At 36.0% G+C, this 14,635-nt stretch overlaps 3 protein-coding genes across 3 annotated transcripts; 1 reads left to right on the plus strand and 2 right to left on the minus strand.

The window, feature by feature from the left end:
- Window positions 1-3,836: 3,836 nt before the first annotated feature.
- Window positions 3,837-6,420, plus strand: LOC137810153 (cytochrome P450 CYP82D47). Its single transcript, XM_068611301.2, has 2 exons — window positions 3,837-4,869; window positions 5,667-6,420. Exons 1-2 carry the CDS (start codon window positions 3,916-3,918, stop codon window positions 6,294-6,296), a joined length of 1,584 nt encoding a protein of 527 aa, XP_068467402.1. The 5' UTR covers window positions 3,837-3,915; the 3' UTR covers window positions 6,297-6,420.
- Window positions 6,421-6,546: 126 nt separating this feature from the next.
- On the minus strand, window positions 6,547-14,042 carry LOC137810152 (extra-large guanine nucleotide-binding protein 1). Its single transcript, XM_068611300.2, has 8 exons — window positions 10,770-14,042; window positions 10,524-10,661; window positions 10,325-10,429; window positions 10,040-10,225; window positions 9,394-9,571; window positions 8,916-9,157; window positions 8,151-8,314; window positions 6,547-7,501 (listed from the first exon to the last, which is right to left on the minus strand). The coding sequence occupies exons 1-8, from the start codon at window positions 11,922-11,924 to the stop codon at window positions 6,910-6,912; spliced, it is 2,760 nt and encodes a 919-aa protein (XP_068467401.1). The 5' UTR covers window positions 11,925-14,042; the 3' UTR covers window positions 6,547-6,909.
- On the minus strand, window positions 12,593-14,034 carry LOC137810155 (protein JINGUBANG). Its single transcript, XM_068611302.2, has one exon. It carries the CDS (start codon window positions 14,032-14,034, stop codon window positions 12,661-12,663), a length of 1,374 nt encoding a protein of 457 aa, XP_068467403.1. The 3' UTR covers window positions 12,593-12,660.
- Window positions 14,043-14,635: the final 593 nt, after the last annotated feature.

A 14,635-nucleotide genomic window follows, 5' to 3' on the forward strand; every position in this document is an offset into this window, starting at 1 on the left:
TAAAATATAATAACTCGAAGTATTTTATTAATTGAGTATTTTCTTAATTATTTAATTATTTAAAATGTGTTTAAATATTATTATTATTATTTATAATTATGCGTAACAAATTTCTCACATTAAAATTGTTTATTAGAAAGAAATTATATTCAATTTTAAAAATATGTATAATACAATGAGGGATTTTTTTCAATAAAAGTTTGAAACTTGAACATTGATTATAAATATTTATACATATTACTTGAATAAAAAAAGTATAAATTATATCTTCATTTTAAAATTGAGATAAAAATTAATCAAATATTTAATAAAAAAATGTTAAAAATATATTATAGTTCAACTAAAAACACTTTTATCCAATTTCACAAAGCTTTGCTTCTTAAGTTAAAATATGTTAACAAGTTATGTTATGAGAATATTTTAAGGGAATTTCAAATTATAACTTGTTAACATATATTAATTAAAAAATATAAATGGATATATATACGCGAACCAAACTCATTTGTAAAATTATAAAATAATTTATTTAAAATGAAGAAATAAAAATATGGTTGTTGCGTTTATTTTATAAAGGTGAGATTAACACAAAAAATATAAAGGTATATAGTGGGTTGGAAAAGTAAAATAGAGTGCAACGTTCGGTTTTCCACAGCATTATTGAAAAGAAAAAAAGCGATTGAGAGCGAAGTTATTTGGATGAAATTGTTAGGTTTGAATCAATTATTGTTATTCTAAAGAAAAAGTGACCTTAGACTTTCTCACTCAATGCACTCACTAACGTCCACACACACACACCACAGATAGGAATTGGATGGCTCCACTACATTTAGGATTTCTTCAACAATTTTTTCTATTACAATTTTTAGTGAAAAAATAATAAAAATAGTTTTTTATGATTTTACAATTATTTGAATTTATTTTCTCTTCTGAAATTAACTTTTTGAAAAATATTTTCTTTCTAGAATTTTTTACTAAAAAATTTAGCCATATAAACCCTAATTATGAAGTCCAATTAAATTAACAAATTTCCAACCAAAATTGTAGTTAGATAATTTACTTTCAAATGTATTTGATTCACATGTTTAATTCTTCAAAAGGTTGAGAATATCGCAAGAAAATTCTCATAATAACTTACTCTTTCTAAAATATATGGAGACAAGTTAACAAATCCTAAGAATTTGTTATATATATATATATATATATATATATATATATATAGAGAAAGAGATGGATATAGAGAGACTAAATAAAGATACATTGCAAAGTTAGATAGGTTAAATATGTTTTTGTTTCTTGTATTTTTTTTTTAAAAGTACTTGTAATAAGGAAATAAAACTATTGAAAAGAGTTATTGTTGATTTTTTTTTTTTACGTGGTGACAATTGTATTTTCAATGTAAACTAGAATGTTAAAATATTTTATATTAATTTGTTTTTTTTATGTTGAAAATTGGTTTGTTACATTAAACAAAAAACACTCATTTTAGTAGTTTTCTTACTACAAATACTTAGTAGGTCTAAAGTTTAGATTAAAGATAAAAAATAATTTTGTGTTGTAGCACACAGATGAAAAAACATATTTAACCAAGTTAAATTTAAATCAATCATCAATAATAAATATATTTTTTAACTCATACTTCACTACAAGAAAATCATTAAATAACAATCAAATTTAGTGACAAAAAATAACTAGTCACTATATTATCTAAATTAGATATTAGTCTAAAGACTACAAAAATATTGATATCTAAGTGATTTTTATTATTGATAAAATTTATAAAATGATTTTTAAATTGATATCTATATTATCTACTAAGGTTTTAGCTATTAACATTTTAGATTCTAAATTAGTCTGTAAAAACTAATAGAGACTAATTTAGAATATAAACTAATTAAAACCTCAGTACCAATTTAAAAATTATTTTTTAAATTTTATTAATAATATAAACTACTTTATATACTAATAATTTTTTAAGTTTATAAAATGATTTCTAATTTAGTCAAATAGTAATTAATTATTTTGATCTTTAAAATTAATTTTTATTTAATAATTTCTATATAAATCTTAGAGTACTTGGGAAAATCATGGACACCTAGGTGCTAATTGACATTTTGAGTCTATTTGGTTTGAAAAATAAAAGTGAAATAAAAGAAAGTAAAAAAGGAAAAGGAAAGGAAATAGAAGGGAAGAAAAAGAATAGAAAAAATTAAAACTAAAATGAATTTTAAATTGTTTTGGAATGAAATAAAAGTTCTAAGAAAACATATATTTATATAAAATAAATATTCTAAATAAAAAATAAAATGCAAAAGTCATATAAAAAAATATTTTTGTTATGATTAATCATAATTTTATATTATTATAATAGGATTGTCAAATAATTATTAATACTGTTGTGAAATTGTTTCTTCCACTTCAAAAAAAATTGAGTATACCTAATATTCCCAAATAAAAGTTAGATGTTTTTTTTTTATCAGCCAATAAATTAAATAAAACGGGATACTTAAGGATATCTTTTTAAAAAAGGATATCCTAATCCTTTTAAAAAAAAACACTATTAAACCCTTCTATGCTTGAGACCCAAACATTATGACTTTAAGCCATAAGAGCAAAAAAGTTCAACCTGCAGAAGCAATTTAAAAACCAAAGCATAAATTAATACTGAGAGAAATCTTCTGGCTGATGTGTAACCAACACCAGAGTGCATATTATAATACTAGCTTATGCACCAACCACCCCATACTAGCTGCAAGACGTGGCCTTGCTCTCTTTGGTTCAATCCAAAACATACACTAGGCCAGTTTTTACTTCCCTATATGTTGTACTCTGCCTCCACACATCTGCTCCAGTCTGTTACGGTAACCCCTATTATAAGCCTAACTTCATTTGTTGCCTCACCTAATGTGCGTAAGCCTGCTCCAGCAACCTTGAACCCCCAGATGCCATCAAGTCTTATCAATAATAGCATCAACCACTGAGTTAACTGAGAGCTCTAAATCTTCAACGTGTAGCACCTACGTCCCTGCAATTTGATCACAGCTACAGATGAATGAAACTCTCATTTGGTAGATGTCTTTCTATTTGGTAGCTATGAAACTCTCAAGAAGATTAACTATCGCATTAGATGAATGAAACCAATAATAAAACAAAAGTATATGCAATAAATAATATGATAGAATAATAGAAAAAGAAATAAAAAAGAATTAATTAGTGATTAAAGTGTTTAATATATAATAAGGGTGTTTAGGGAGGAAAATTCTCGATGACCTCCATACCTTTTCATGCATCTTTATAAAGTACGGTGGAGAGTCTCATGCATTATTTTTCATTTTCAAGTGGTGGTGATGGTTGTTTGTAGTGGTTGATGATAAACGTTGGTGATTGAAACAATTTTGATGGTGTTTCTACTAATCGTAATTGTGTATTTTTTTATTTTTTTTAAATCACAAAACTCGGAAAAAAAATAATGAATGTGCAAAAAATGAATTGTGAAACTCCAAAAAAATTATGTCAAATATAATTAATCTTCTTTTCAACTCTCTCACATATATAATTAAAAGATGAAATTATTTTCTCAAAGTGATGAGATAAGAATGTAAGGACTGCAAGGAAGAAAGATAAAAAGATATTTATAAGTTATGGTTGATATATGATTATTTATAAAATGAAATAAATGTTAAAAGTGACTTTTAATAATTAATAAAGGTAAAAGAGAAAGTAAGAAGGTGGAGGGAGAATTTATTAGTTGAGGCCTTAACGGCACTGGTAATGGTGAAAAAATTGAAAAGAGGCAACATGAAGTGACACTCCTACACTATATATAGATGGTTGATGCAAGGCTAAGCAACTACATAAGTGACATATATTTTGTTTATAAATTCTTTAGCTTAATTTGGTATTCAAGAGAGTAGGGTCATGGATGCTTTTCTTCTTAAAACTCTTTTTTCAGGCATTCTTGCCCTGTTAGTGTGCACTTTGTTTTATCAACTTAAGAAAACACTTGGTGGCAATACAAAGATCTGTGGTGCACCTCAAGCAGCTGGTGCATGGCCTATTATTGGCCATTTGCACCTCTTCGGGAGTCATCAACTTACGCACAAAACACTTGGGGTCATGGCTGAGAAACATGGACCAATTTTCACAATAAAACTTGGTTCATACAAAGTGCTGGTGTTGAGTAGCTGGGAGATGGCCAAGGAGTGTTTTACTGTGCATGACAAAGTTTTCTCCACCAGGCCCTGTGTTGCAGCCTCAAAGCTAATGGGCTACAACTATGCCATGTTTGGCTTCACTCCTTCTGGTCCTTACTGGCGTCAAGTACGGAAGTTAGCAACCATTGAGCTTCTGTCTAACAACCGGCTTGATCCCCTCAAAAACACAAGAACGTTTGAGATAGATGCTGCAATAAGGGGGCTCTACAAGTTATGGTCAAAAGAAGGGTGTTTAGAGGGAGAAGTTTTGGTAGATATGAAACAGTGGTTTGGAGATTTGACACATAATATTGCTATCAGAATGGTGGGAGGGAAGCCGTATTATGGGGATGGCGATGGTTATGCTGATGGTGAAGCAAGAAGGTACAGGAGAGCTATGAGAGACTGGGTATGTTTGTTTGGGGCGTTTGTGTTGTCTGATGCATTTCCATTTCTGGGGTGGCTAGATATCAATGGATATGAAAAGGATATGAAGAGAACTGCAAGTGAATTGGACACTCTAGTTGAAGGTTGGCTAGAGGAACACAAAAGGAAAAGAGCTTTGAGTGTGAATGGAAAGGAAGAACGGGATGATTTCATGGATGTCTTGCTCAATGTTCTACAGGGTACAGAGATTTCTGGTTATGATTCAGATACCATCATCAAGGCCACTTGCCTGGTACGTAAATGTTTAGCTATCTTGTTTTCACGGTTGCTTCTTACTACTATAAACTCCTGCATGTTATCTCATAAACATATTGGAGTCCAAAAGAAATTTAGGACTTCGTGATATATATAAACCATGTAATTTAGGACTCGCTAATCAGGAAGGAGCCTTGGTGGTAAAAGAAAAGAGATAAATTATACCGTATCTGGAGAACCACTTTTATAGATCAGTATTCAAATTATCTCTGCCTTAACAAGTAATAAATTCAAAAGGAATTATTCCAAAAGAAACACAAGAGTACAAGACATAAATTTGGAAAAGATTGACATGTAATATCGTTTGAACAGTGATTCGAAAAATGCTAGAAGAGTACAATTTTGGGTTGACGAAAACCATTACCACTATCACCGTGACTTGTGTCAAATTTCCCTATCTTTAATTTATTGTTCCACCTTGCTTCTAATTATTTCGTAAGACAAAAAAAACTATTAATATTTCGGCTCGTCTATTCAAGTCTTTTCATTTAGACCAAATAACATGTCAAAAGCTACTAGTTTTGCAAGTCCAGTAGGGTCCACTTCCTTAGAAGAAAATCTCTCCTCTTTTAACATCCTTCTGTCTTGCAAATATCAAAAGCTATTAACGCACGTAACCAAATTCCACTTCTCCAAATTTTACGTTGTCTTACAATCTGATTCAGTATAACACCCTTCTTCTGTTCACAAGAAAATCTCAGCTTTTGGTGCACATCACCTTTTTGACTGACATCCAACTTTGAATTACATCATGGTCTTGTATATCTTTTGCAGAATTTGGTTTTAGCAGGAACTGACCCCACTATGGTCACGCTAACATGGGCGCTATCTCTGCTGCTCAACCATCCAACGGAACTTAAACGAACCCAACATGAACTGGATACTCTTATTGGAAAGGACAGGAAAGTTGAAGAATCTGACATAGATCAGCTAGTGTACCTCCAAGCCGTTGTGAAGGAAACTCTGCGACTGTATCCACCAAGTCCCATTATCACCCTTCGAGCAGCCATGGAAGACTGCACCTTTTCATGCGGCTATCACATTCCTGCAGGCACACAATTAATGGTGAATGCTTGGAAGATCCATCGGGATGGTCGTGTTTGGAGTGACCCTCATGATTTCAAACCTGAAAGGTTCTTGACAAGCCACAAAGATGTTGATGTAAAGGGTCAAAACTATGAGCTCGTCCCTTTTAGTTCTGGAAGGCGAGCATGCCCTGGGGCCTCACTAGCTCTGCGTGTGGTGCACTTGACCTTGTCTAGACTCTTACACTCCTTCACGGTTGCTTGTCCTTCAAATCAAGTTGTTGACATGACAGAGAGCTTTGGACTCACAAATTTAAAAGCAACTCCGCTCGAAGTTCTCTTAACTCCACGTCTAGAAAGCAAACTTTATGAGCACTAGATTATATTATGCTAGATGTACAGGGAGCCTCTAGGTTCTGAAATCGAGGCTTTCCATCTTTTAATAACAATGGCATGTTTAATGAAGTTGCACTCTGTTATAAAAGCTGGTGCAATTTGTAGTACTCTTGATAATTCTGAACTTTTTAAAAAATAAACGAAAAGTAATGTAAATCCTTCACAAATATGATGTCTTTTTTATGCCATTCACAAACAGGATAACGCCATAAAGCCCAGTTAAAATCTTAGGCTTGGATGAATTATCGCCATAGTACATGTATTGCACACAATCAGGTTTACAACTCAAACATAAGTTGACAGACTGACAAAATGTGATATACAACTTCTATCATGAAGATGTTACCTAACCATATGAAAAATAAAAAATGAATTTGAACATTACACATTGATCTGTGGTATGTGCTGACTGACTCACCAGCATACTCTCTAATTGCTGGAAACCTTACCTACATGTGTCTAACATCTACTGAATCCTACAAGTGGAGATAGATAGTACAAGAAACGATCCATTTTACTCCTAGTTAGTAATATGTACACGAACAGATGTCAAGGCATACACAAACATGACTAACAACTCCGGCCTGAATTAGCAATCAATGAGAGAATGAGCTCGCCTCAGTGCTATACATCGAGTACTCACTCAAGCTAAAGTTTGGTCTCTCGTCGTTCCACTTCAAAATCTCCTTAGCGTATTTAAGCGACGCATCAACACTACCAGGCTCCAACCCCTTCACCAGGGACACATACAACTTTCGTCCGGTAAGAGATGAATAAAGCCTTTTAAACTTAACCGCTATGTAATGGGAAGCCAGCTGACCAAGGGAGGGATTATTATTAATGCTGTTGCTATTGCTGTTGGGACGATTGCGACTGATTATTGGATGAAAATCAGAGAACCATTCACACTTGGTCAAAGGAACTTGTTCAATTTTCTCCTCAAACAGATCAAATTTGTTTAATATCAATAAGAAGTCCATTTGCTCAAAGGTTGGATGAGTGACAATGGTTTCAAAAAACTTCCTGCTCAATATCATCTTGTTAGAGGGACAACCGTTCCCATGTAAAGAAAACTGATCGTAGTCACTCAAGGCAACACAGAAGATAACCATTTCAACATCCTCAAACATCTCTAGCCACTTGCAATTTTCTCCTAGCCCCCTTGCATGCACTCTAATTAGTTGATATCTGTTAACCACCAAAAAAGTATTGAATCAGAAACACCAAATAAAGGCCCATGTAGGGAACACATAATAAATATCCTTGTGATTCAAATTCACAAATACGAAAATCAGCATCATCATATGATATTTCTGGCATAAATAGATATGCATGAGGGAACAGCCATATTCCGCCCATTTGAAACAAATATACAAAATGGTAACTCATCTTCTCATAAGAAACAGAGTTCGCTTTTAACAAACTAAACCTGACTATAAAATCTCCACAATAGCCATTACAGTAGTATCGGCACTTCTATCCATCTAATATACAGATTGATCAAAAATATAAAAAATAGAAACACTAAAACTAAGAAGTGGGAGCACTTCATATTCATATCCACAGTGATGGCAAAAACCTCCAGTGTGTTTCATAAACATCAGTGAAAATATATTTCATCAACGCCATAGGCTCCTTACCAAAAAAATTCTACCACTTATCCTGTATTTTGCTTATTTAGGTATTTTTCACTAATGTTATTATTTTCTTGTTTATTTTGGTATGTTCACTGATGCTATTATTTTCCTAGAGAAAATAATTATAACATCAATTTGGTTTAATCAGAGCCAAAACACATTTTGGGTGCATAACAACAGGCTCAAACATTTTCACATACCTAACAAAAGAATCATGGAGGTCAGCAGTGTCAACGGTTTCCTCGGAATCTGATTGGGGAAATGAAAACTCCGCACAGGCCACCCCATTAGATGAAGTAACTCCCTCGGCATAAAGGATGTCTATATCTGAGGGTTCATAGTCCGTCCTTAATATTTTAACAGCCTGAAACAAAACAACTTGTCATAGTCAGAGACAACAGTGTCCATGAACAGAACTTGTCAAGATACTAACCCAACCATTTTTTTTTTCTGAGATGAAATATAGAGATGGAAACTCATAAGAACACAAGGAAGTAAGATGGAGCAACAATAAAATAATATTGACCATGCATTCTAATAATGCTTAACAGCTGAGAAGCAGTTTTTTAACTTGTTCTCACTACTGCTGAATTTGGTAGACTGAAATTTATTTGTTACTATGCAAGTTTAATGCTTCTGTCCAATATCCATTGTGTTGCTAACTCCCTGAGAAATTATCCTTTACAACCAAACTTCACCCAACAGTCAAACACCTACTACTCTCGTTAAAACTAATCAAACCCCGTGTACAATAATTATAATTACCCATCCATTGTTTTCCCCATATTTGCCGAAGAAATTGACTATAGATAAAAATCCCTTATAAAAATGAAAAGTGGCTATTCCATAAAGAACTCCACTGCCTACGTTTAACAACAATTAATGGGTTACCCATACAAGGGTTTTACACAATTAATTTGACAACAGCATAAATGCTAAATAATACAATTAAAGAATTATCTTACCCGCTCTAAGAAATAACTAGCAACACTAGGCAGCATTTCCAATTCGCTTCTTCTTTCATATGTGGCCTTAATGGCAGCATCATTCCATAATTCCTCAATCAATGGTGCATACTCACGAGTAGCAGCTGGAAAGATAGCATCAAGTTTGCCAGATACCATAGTTTTCAGTAACCAGTCAGAGAACGCTTTTAATCTTGGGCCAATGGAATATACAGTCTTATCATCATGTTTTGGACTCTTTCCTGTAGAAAACCATAATTGTAACACTCAATCTTCAAGTATAAATGAGCAGAAGGACATATAAATATAATTGTAAACACCTCAAACAAACACAAGTATGCTGCAAGCCATTTTGAACCAACTCATGACAACTAAATGGGGCACAGTAGGTGCTTTAAAAGAAAGATAGCCAGGATAACAAATCAAACATCAATGGTACATATTTTTTAGAAAAAGGGAGATGGTAAATGCATCCTACCTGTGCTGTCAAGTACAGATGACTGCCTTTTTTTCAAATCCCCCAAACATTCATCTTCAAAACGCTCCCGTCCCTCAAGCAGTATGCCAAGGTACGCATAAACATTGCTCTGAATGGTCAACTTTATATTTTCATGCTCATCTTCTGAGAATGGGACACTTTTGTAAAGAATTTTTGCCTGCCACAGATATTTGCAATTCTGTCAATACATTGACTGTTTCCAGCCTCTCTATTGGTGACTTTAATTTTACATAGAGGAGGGGCTGGTCAAAGTCTTATTTAAACAATTCCTTAAGTACTACATCCAACTACGAAGTCAGTTGTCAATTACAACCAAAAATAGGCCTTTCTGAACAAGGAAATGCCAGATGACACAAAAGAGAGTAACATAATTGTGCATCCAATTAAAATTTATCACAACATTTGCAGAATTGACATTACTACTGCACACAATATATAAGGAAATACAAGGAAGTTTCTTTTCTTGCATTTTGTTAAGTGAATGAAGGTTAGTACTAATGTTTATTTCCGTAGCAGGTGCCTACAGACCATATTTTGTCCAATTTAATGTAACTATCAATTCAATTCAAAGAAAATATTAAAACATGCCTTTATTCACAGACTCAATTATGAAGTAAAATGTCACCTGCTTAAAAATAGTGCTCGTTCCAGATCCACTACAACCAACTAAGAGAAGCTTCTGAACCACCCCATGCTCCAGGTAGTCAGGAATTGTTCTGCTAGCTAGACTGGAGGGTTGTTCTCCCAAAGAATTAGAAGATTTAGAAGGAACAGGCAAAGACAGGAAAGCACATACAAGCTTCGTTCCAGCCTAACAAGCAGAAATAAAGAAGTGCATAGTAAATAACGTTTGGCAGGAAGAACATAAGAAAAAATACCTCCTCCACCCCAAAAAAGTATTAGAGGTTACCTTTCCCCATATATAACCTCTAGTATTCCTCTGCCCCTCTTCTTGGTAGGAACCATCCTCATTGACCCAAAAATGTGGGTTGCCCGCACACTGAACTCCTGCCAACTGCACAACCAAAACAGAATCCTTTCAACGATTTTGTTTAAGAATAAACAAGGTACGATTCTTAAGATTGAGCCTTTCGGTATAAATCTACGACCTGCAACATTCGAAGCTCCACTTTTGTTATTTCCCGACCATTGATGAAAACCTGAGTGTTTCCATTACTAGCATCCGGTTGGATGGGGCCTCCAACGTTAAGATGTGGACTTATAATTCTGGAAGGCTTCTGTCCCTCCTGTGAAATCATAAACCAGTCAGCATCCTAGATGACACTCAAAAACCAGAAATCTGTATAAATCACAAATGCACGTAGAAAATCAAATAGATAATAAATAATAAATACCTTCCCCCAAAGACCAGATACTTTATCATACCAATAGTTTCCCGGCTTCAGCTTCTTCGGAGGGTTCTGGCAGTTCTGCAACGTAACCAGTTCCTCATAAGAAAGTGGCTGGCCATTGACACAAACATACTCAGGTGGAAGCTGATTTGCTTCACAAAACCTCTCCGCTTTCATTATCTGCCGAACCTCTAATTCGTTCAGCAAACGCTTGAGCATCCGAGAGCACTTCCCCAGACTCCCTCGTTTGGTCTCATCAATCGGGAATCCAATGCAAGTCACACATTTCCTCCCCTCGGGCATAGACCCCATGGCTCTGAGCACACAATTACCACAGTATTTCGCATCGCAAACAAGGCAAACTTCTTTCTCAGTAAACCTATTCCCCCTGAAGCACCTATAACAAGACCCCTTCTTCCCCTTCGAGAGAGGTGCCCTTTTAACAGGTTTACACACAGTGTCCTCCACATCAAACTCCTCATCCAAGGCATCATCGTCGGAGTCCACATCGAACTTAACAACCGGGAGGCGCTTAGAATCGATATCCTCGGCCTTCAGAGAAGAAACCCGAGTTGACGGATACTCCAAACTCAACACTGACTCCGTGGATGCCCAATCTTGCTGATTCAACTCGTTGAAATCCAAACTCTCTTTCCCATCCAAAGCCCTCAGCACACCAGAACTTCTCCCTGACTTGTCCCAAAACTCAGCGGTACTGGAGCTTCTAGTTTCCTCCAGCACTCTCGAACTTTCACCCAAATCGGACAAATCACCGGAGCCGTCGTTCCCGGTGGAGAACTCAAACGCGCCGGAGCTACTCAGCTCGCCAGAAAGCTCCCCGGTGTTGCTCTGCAAAGCTCGGTGTTCGAATGCGATCACAGAAGTGGGAGAGACCGTCGTCTCCGACGCTAACTTGGAAACCCTAGGTTCGGAGCCAAGTGTTCGGAGAGGGTGCTGCTGCTGCGGCGGCGGCGGCAAAAGCGGCTGCACAACCGGCAATGAGAGAGCGTCGGAGAGAGGAACCTGGGAAACGACGGCAGCGACCGGAATACTGTCGACAGTGATCGGCACCGCCCGTGGAAGGTCGTAGGTTAGAGGCGGGCCATCGTACTCAACGGCGAATGAGTAGTCGGCAGCTTCTGGCGCGGCCGGCGACATGGTGGGAAATGGTGATGCGGGGAAACCCTAATCTAATGAGAATCCGAACATAAGAAAGGCATGAAAGGAAACAGAAGTATCGGTAAATAATGATTGAGAGAATAATAAGAATAATGCAGTGCTGAGTGATTAGATTAGGGAAGGAAGGAATGAATGTGTGTATGTGTGTGTATGAGTGTGAAGAAAGCAAAAGGTAATTTTAGGTGAGGAAGAGAGAAAGAGAATAAGAATGATATTATTATTATTAGAATATAATAATAGAAGAAGGTGGGTGTGTGATTGGAGAAGCCAAGGAGTGAAAAGGAAAGGAAAACAAAAACGGGACGTTAATTCGGGGAATCTTTCTTCCCTTTTGCTATTGGGAGGGCCACGTGGGGTCTCAGCTTTGTCCTTTTATTGTTGCCATTTCCCATCCTATCCAATCTCATCTTCCTTTTTACTCTTCCAACTACTCTTCCAACTTAATACATAATTAGCCAATATTTCATATTTACAATAAATACTCTTGCAATTTTAAATTACTTTATTATTAATGTTCATAAAAACATATTTCTATATGCATTAATTATGTTTTAATCTATATATAAAAGTATAGTTAATGCATGAATTGGTGCATAAACACTAAATTAGGTTGTGGAAAGCATATAAACAGATGCGAGAAGAGAAGATATCAGCAAATTTGTTCATACATGCTAACTAATTAACCAATCTATTATACATATGATAGGATATGTAACTAGATCAATCTCTTGGAGTTTGATCTCTTGAATGATGAGATTCTCGGGAAGTGATCAACGCTAAGTTTTGGTGGCTGGTGATTGTTTTGTGGAGTTGCATGTTCGGAAACCTTCCACATCTTAACGGACTTATCCAAACTACCACTGTACAAAATCCACCGTCGTTCGTTACACATGGCGTCGGGATCCCGCTCCGCCGCCAAACACTTAACTGGGCCAGCGTGGCCGGACAAAACATGAACGCATGTGTGCTCCTCACTCAGAGACCTCTTCCATACACATATGGACATGTCGGCAGAGCCACTGAATACCAAATTTCCTGCTGCAGCCAAACACAAAACCGCCAACTTGTGTCCCTTCAATACACCCCTGTGCTCCAAATTTGTCTCTTTCGCCCAGTAATTTACCAACCCATCGGAAGACCCGGCATATAAAAAACTCCCATCAACGCTCATGGCCAACGCCGTCACCGCACACTCTTTCTTCAACAACGTGTGCGAGAACAAATGTTTTGTCCCTTTCCCTTGTACATCGCGTTGCCAAATCTTAACCGTGCCATCTGCTGAGCCCGTGAAAACCAAGTTCTCCAACCCGACAACAAGTGCATTAACAGCATCATCATGTGCTGTCACAGACTCCAAACACTTAAAATTCGACGTTCGCCATACTTTGAAAGTTTTATCCCACGAGGCGGAGTATATATAAGAATGATCCTCCGTTATGCCCAGGCATGAAATGGCGTCGTAGTGCTTGATCCACAACACGTTGCGGTGTCGTTTCACTTCCACGTAATTACTTGGTTTCACCGAACATTTGATGTAGTTTCTTAACGTTGGCAATGTTGCCACACGCTTGTGTTGTTGGTCGTTTTTTCCTGAAACTTTCCACACTCTTATCCTTCCATCTTGGTGTCCTGTGAGGATTTTTTCTCCCGCAATCACGATCGCTTTCACCAAGCCACTGTTGGATTTGAACCCCGTGAACTCCTTTTGGTTCTTCCACACCCGAATATTTTTGCTATCTGAACCTGTGTATAACAGGTCCTTGGTTGCAGCGAGGGAGTAAATGTGACCCTCTTCTCGGACCAGGGATCCTATTAGAGCTTCGTTGTCGTTGGAAATTAGAGCATCTTCGTTCATGTGAGAGGACCATGGGGATTTGGACAAGGGAGAAAGGGAAGGATCGTAAGAAGTACTATCTACTACCATTTGAGGATCCAAATGAGGTGCTGCCAACGTCACAGGGCTATTTTTTCTTGGATGATTATCAGAGTTATAACCATCGAATTCATCTTTCTTTGGCTTCCCAAACCTTTTTCCATGTGAACTTCCTTCCTCTAACAATGCATGCCCCTTCAACGATGACCCTGTCATTCTTGTTTATTCCGTCCTTGTTCCCATGCAAGAGAATGTAACATTGAGGATTTTTGCTGTTAATGTTTGGTATTGGGATCTTGGTGAATTAATGAATAAACGTTAATGTTAATCAGCACTTGAGGTGCCAAACCGCCCAAAATCATTGAATAAACATTGGGAGGTTTGGTATTGAAGTTGACAAAGAACTTTTGTTCGGATGAAGTGGTTGTTGGTAACTTGTGTATCTGATGTTGTTGTCTAATTATGTTGTGGCACGTTTTTTTGTGTATAGAACTATGACTACGTGGGTTAACTTCCATGACAAACTCATCTTCACCTTTAATTAGGAAAAAGGTTTCAAGATTAGGTAACCAAGGAGCATGTGTTGTGATTAACTTACATTGCTAATATGAGGAATTACAAATCTTGGATATGTTGAACCAGTGAAGGAAATTATTCAACCTTTTAAAAGGAGTTTGATTTAGTCAACAAACTAAAATTGTAGTTTCAACCACTCCCAAAAAAAGACTACAATTGGTTTTTTTTTTCCCTAGAAATCTTGTGTACTTTCTCAAAGTTTGTCAAAACAAGAAAGTTTGTGACAAAGAGCTGCACAAGA

Source organism: Phaseolus vulgaris, chromosome 2 (genome assembly GCF_051622355.1).
Source record: "Phaseolus vulgaris cultivar YP4 chromosome 2, ASM5162235v1, whole genome shotgun sequence".
Classification (NCBI taxonomy): domain Eukaryota; kingdom Viridiplantae; phylum Streptophyta; class Magnoliopsida; order Fabales; family Fabaceae; genus Phaseolus; species Phaseolus vulgaris.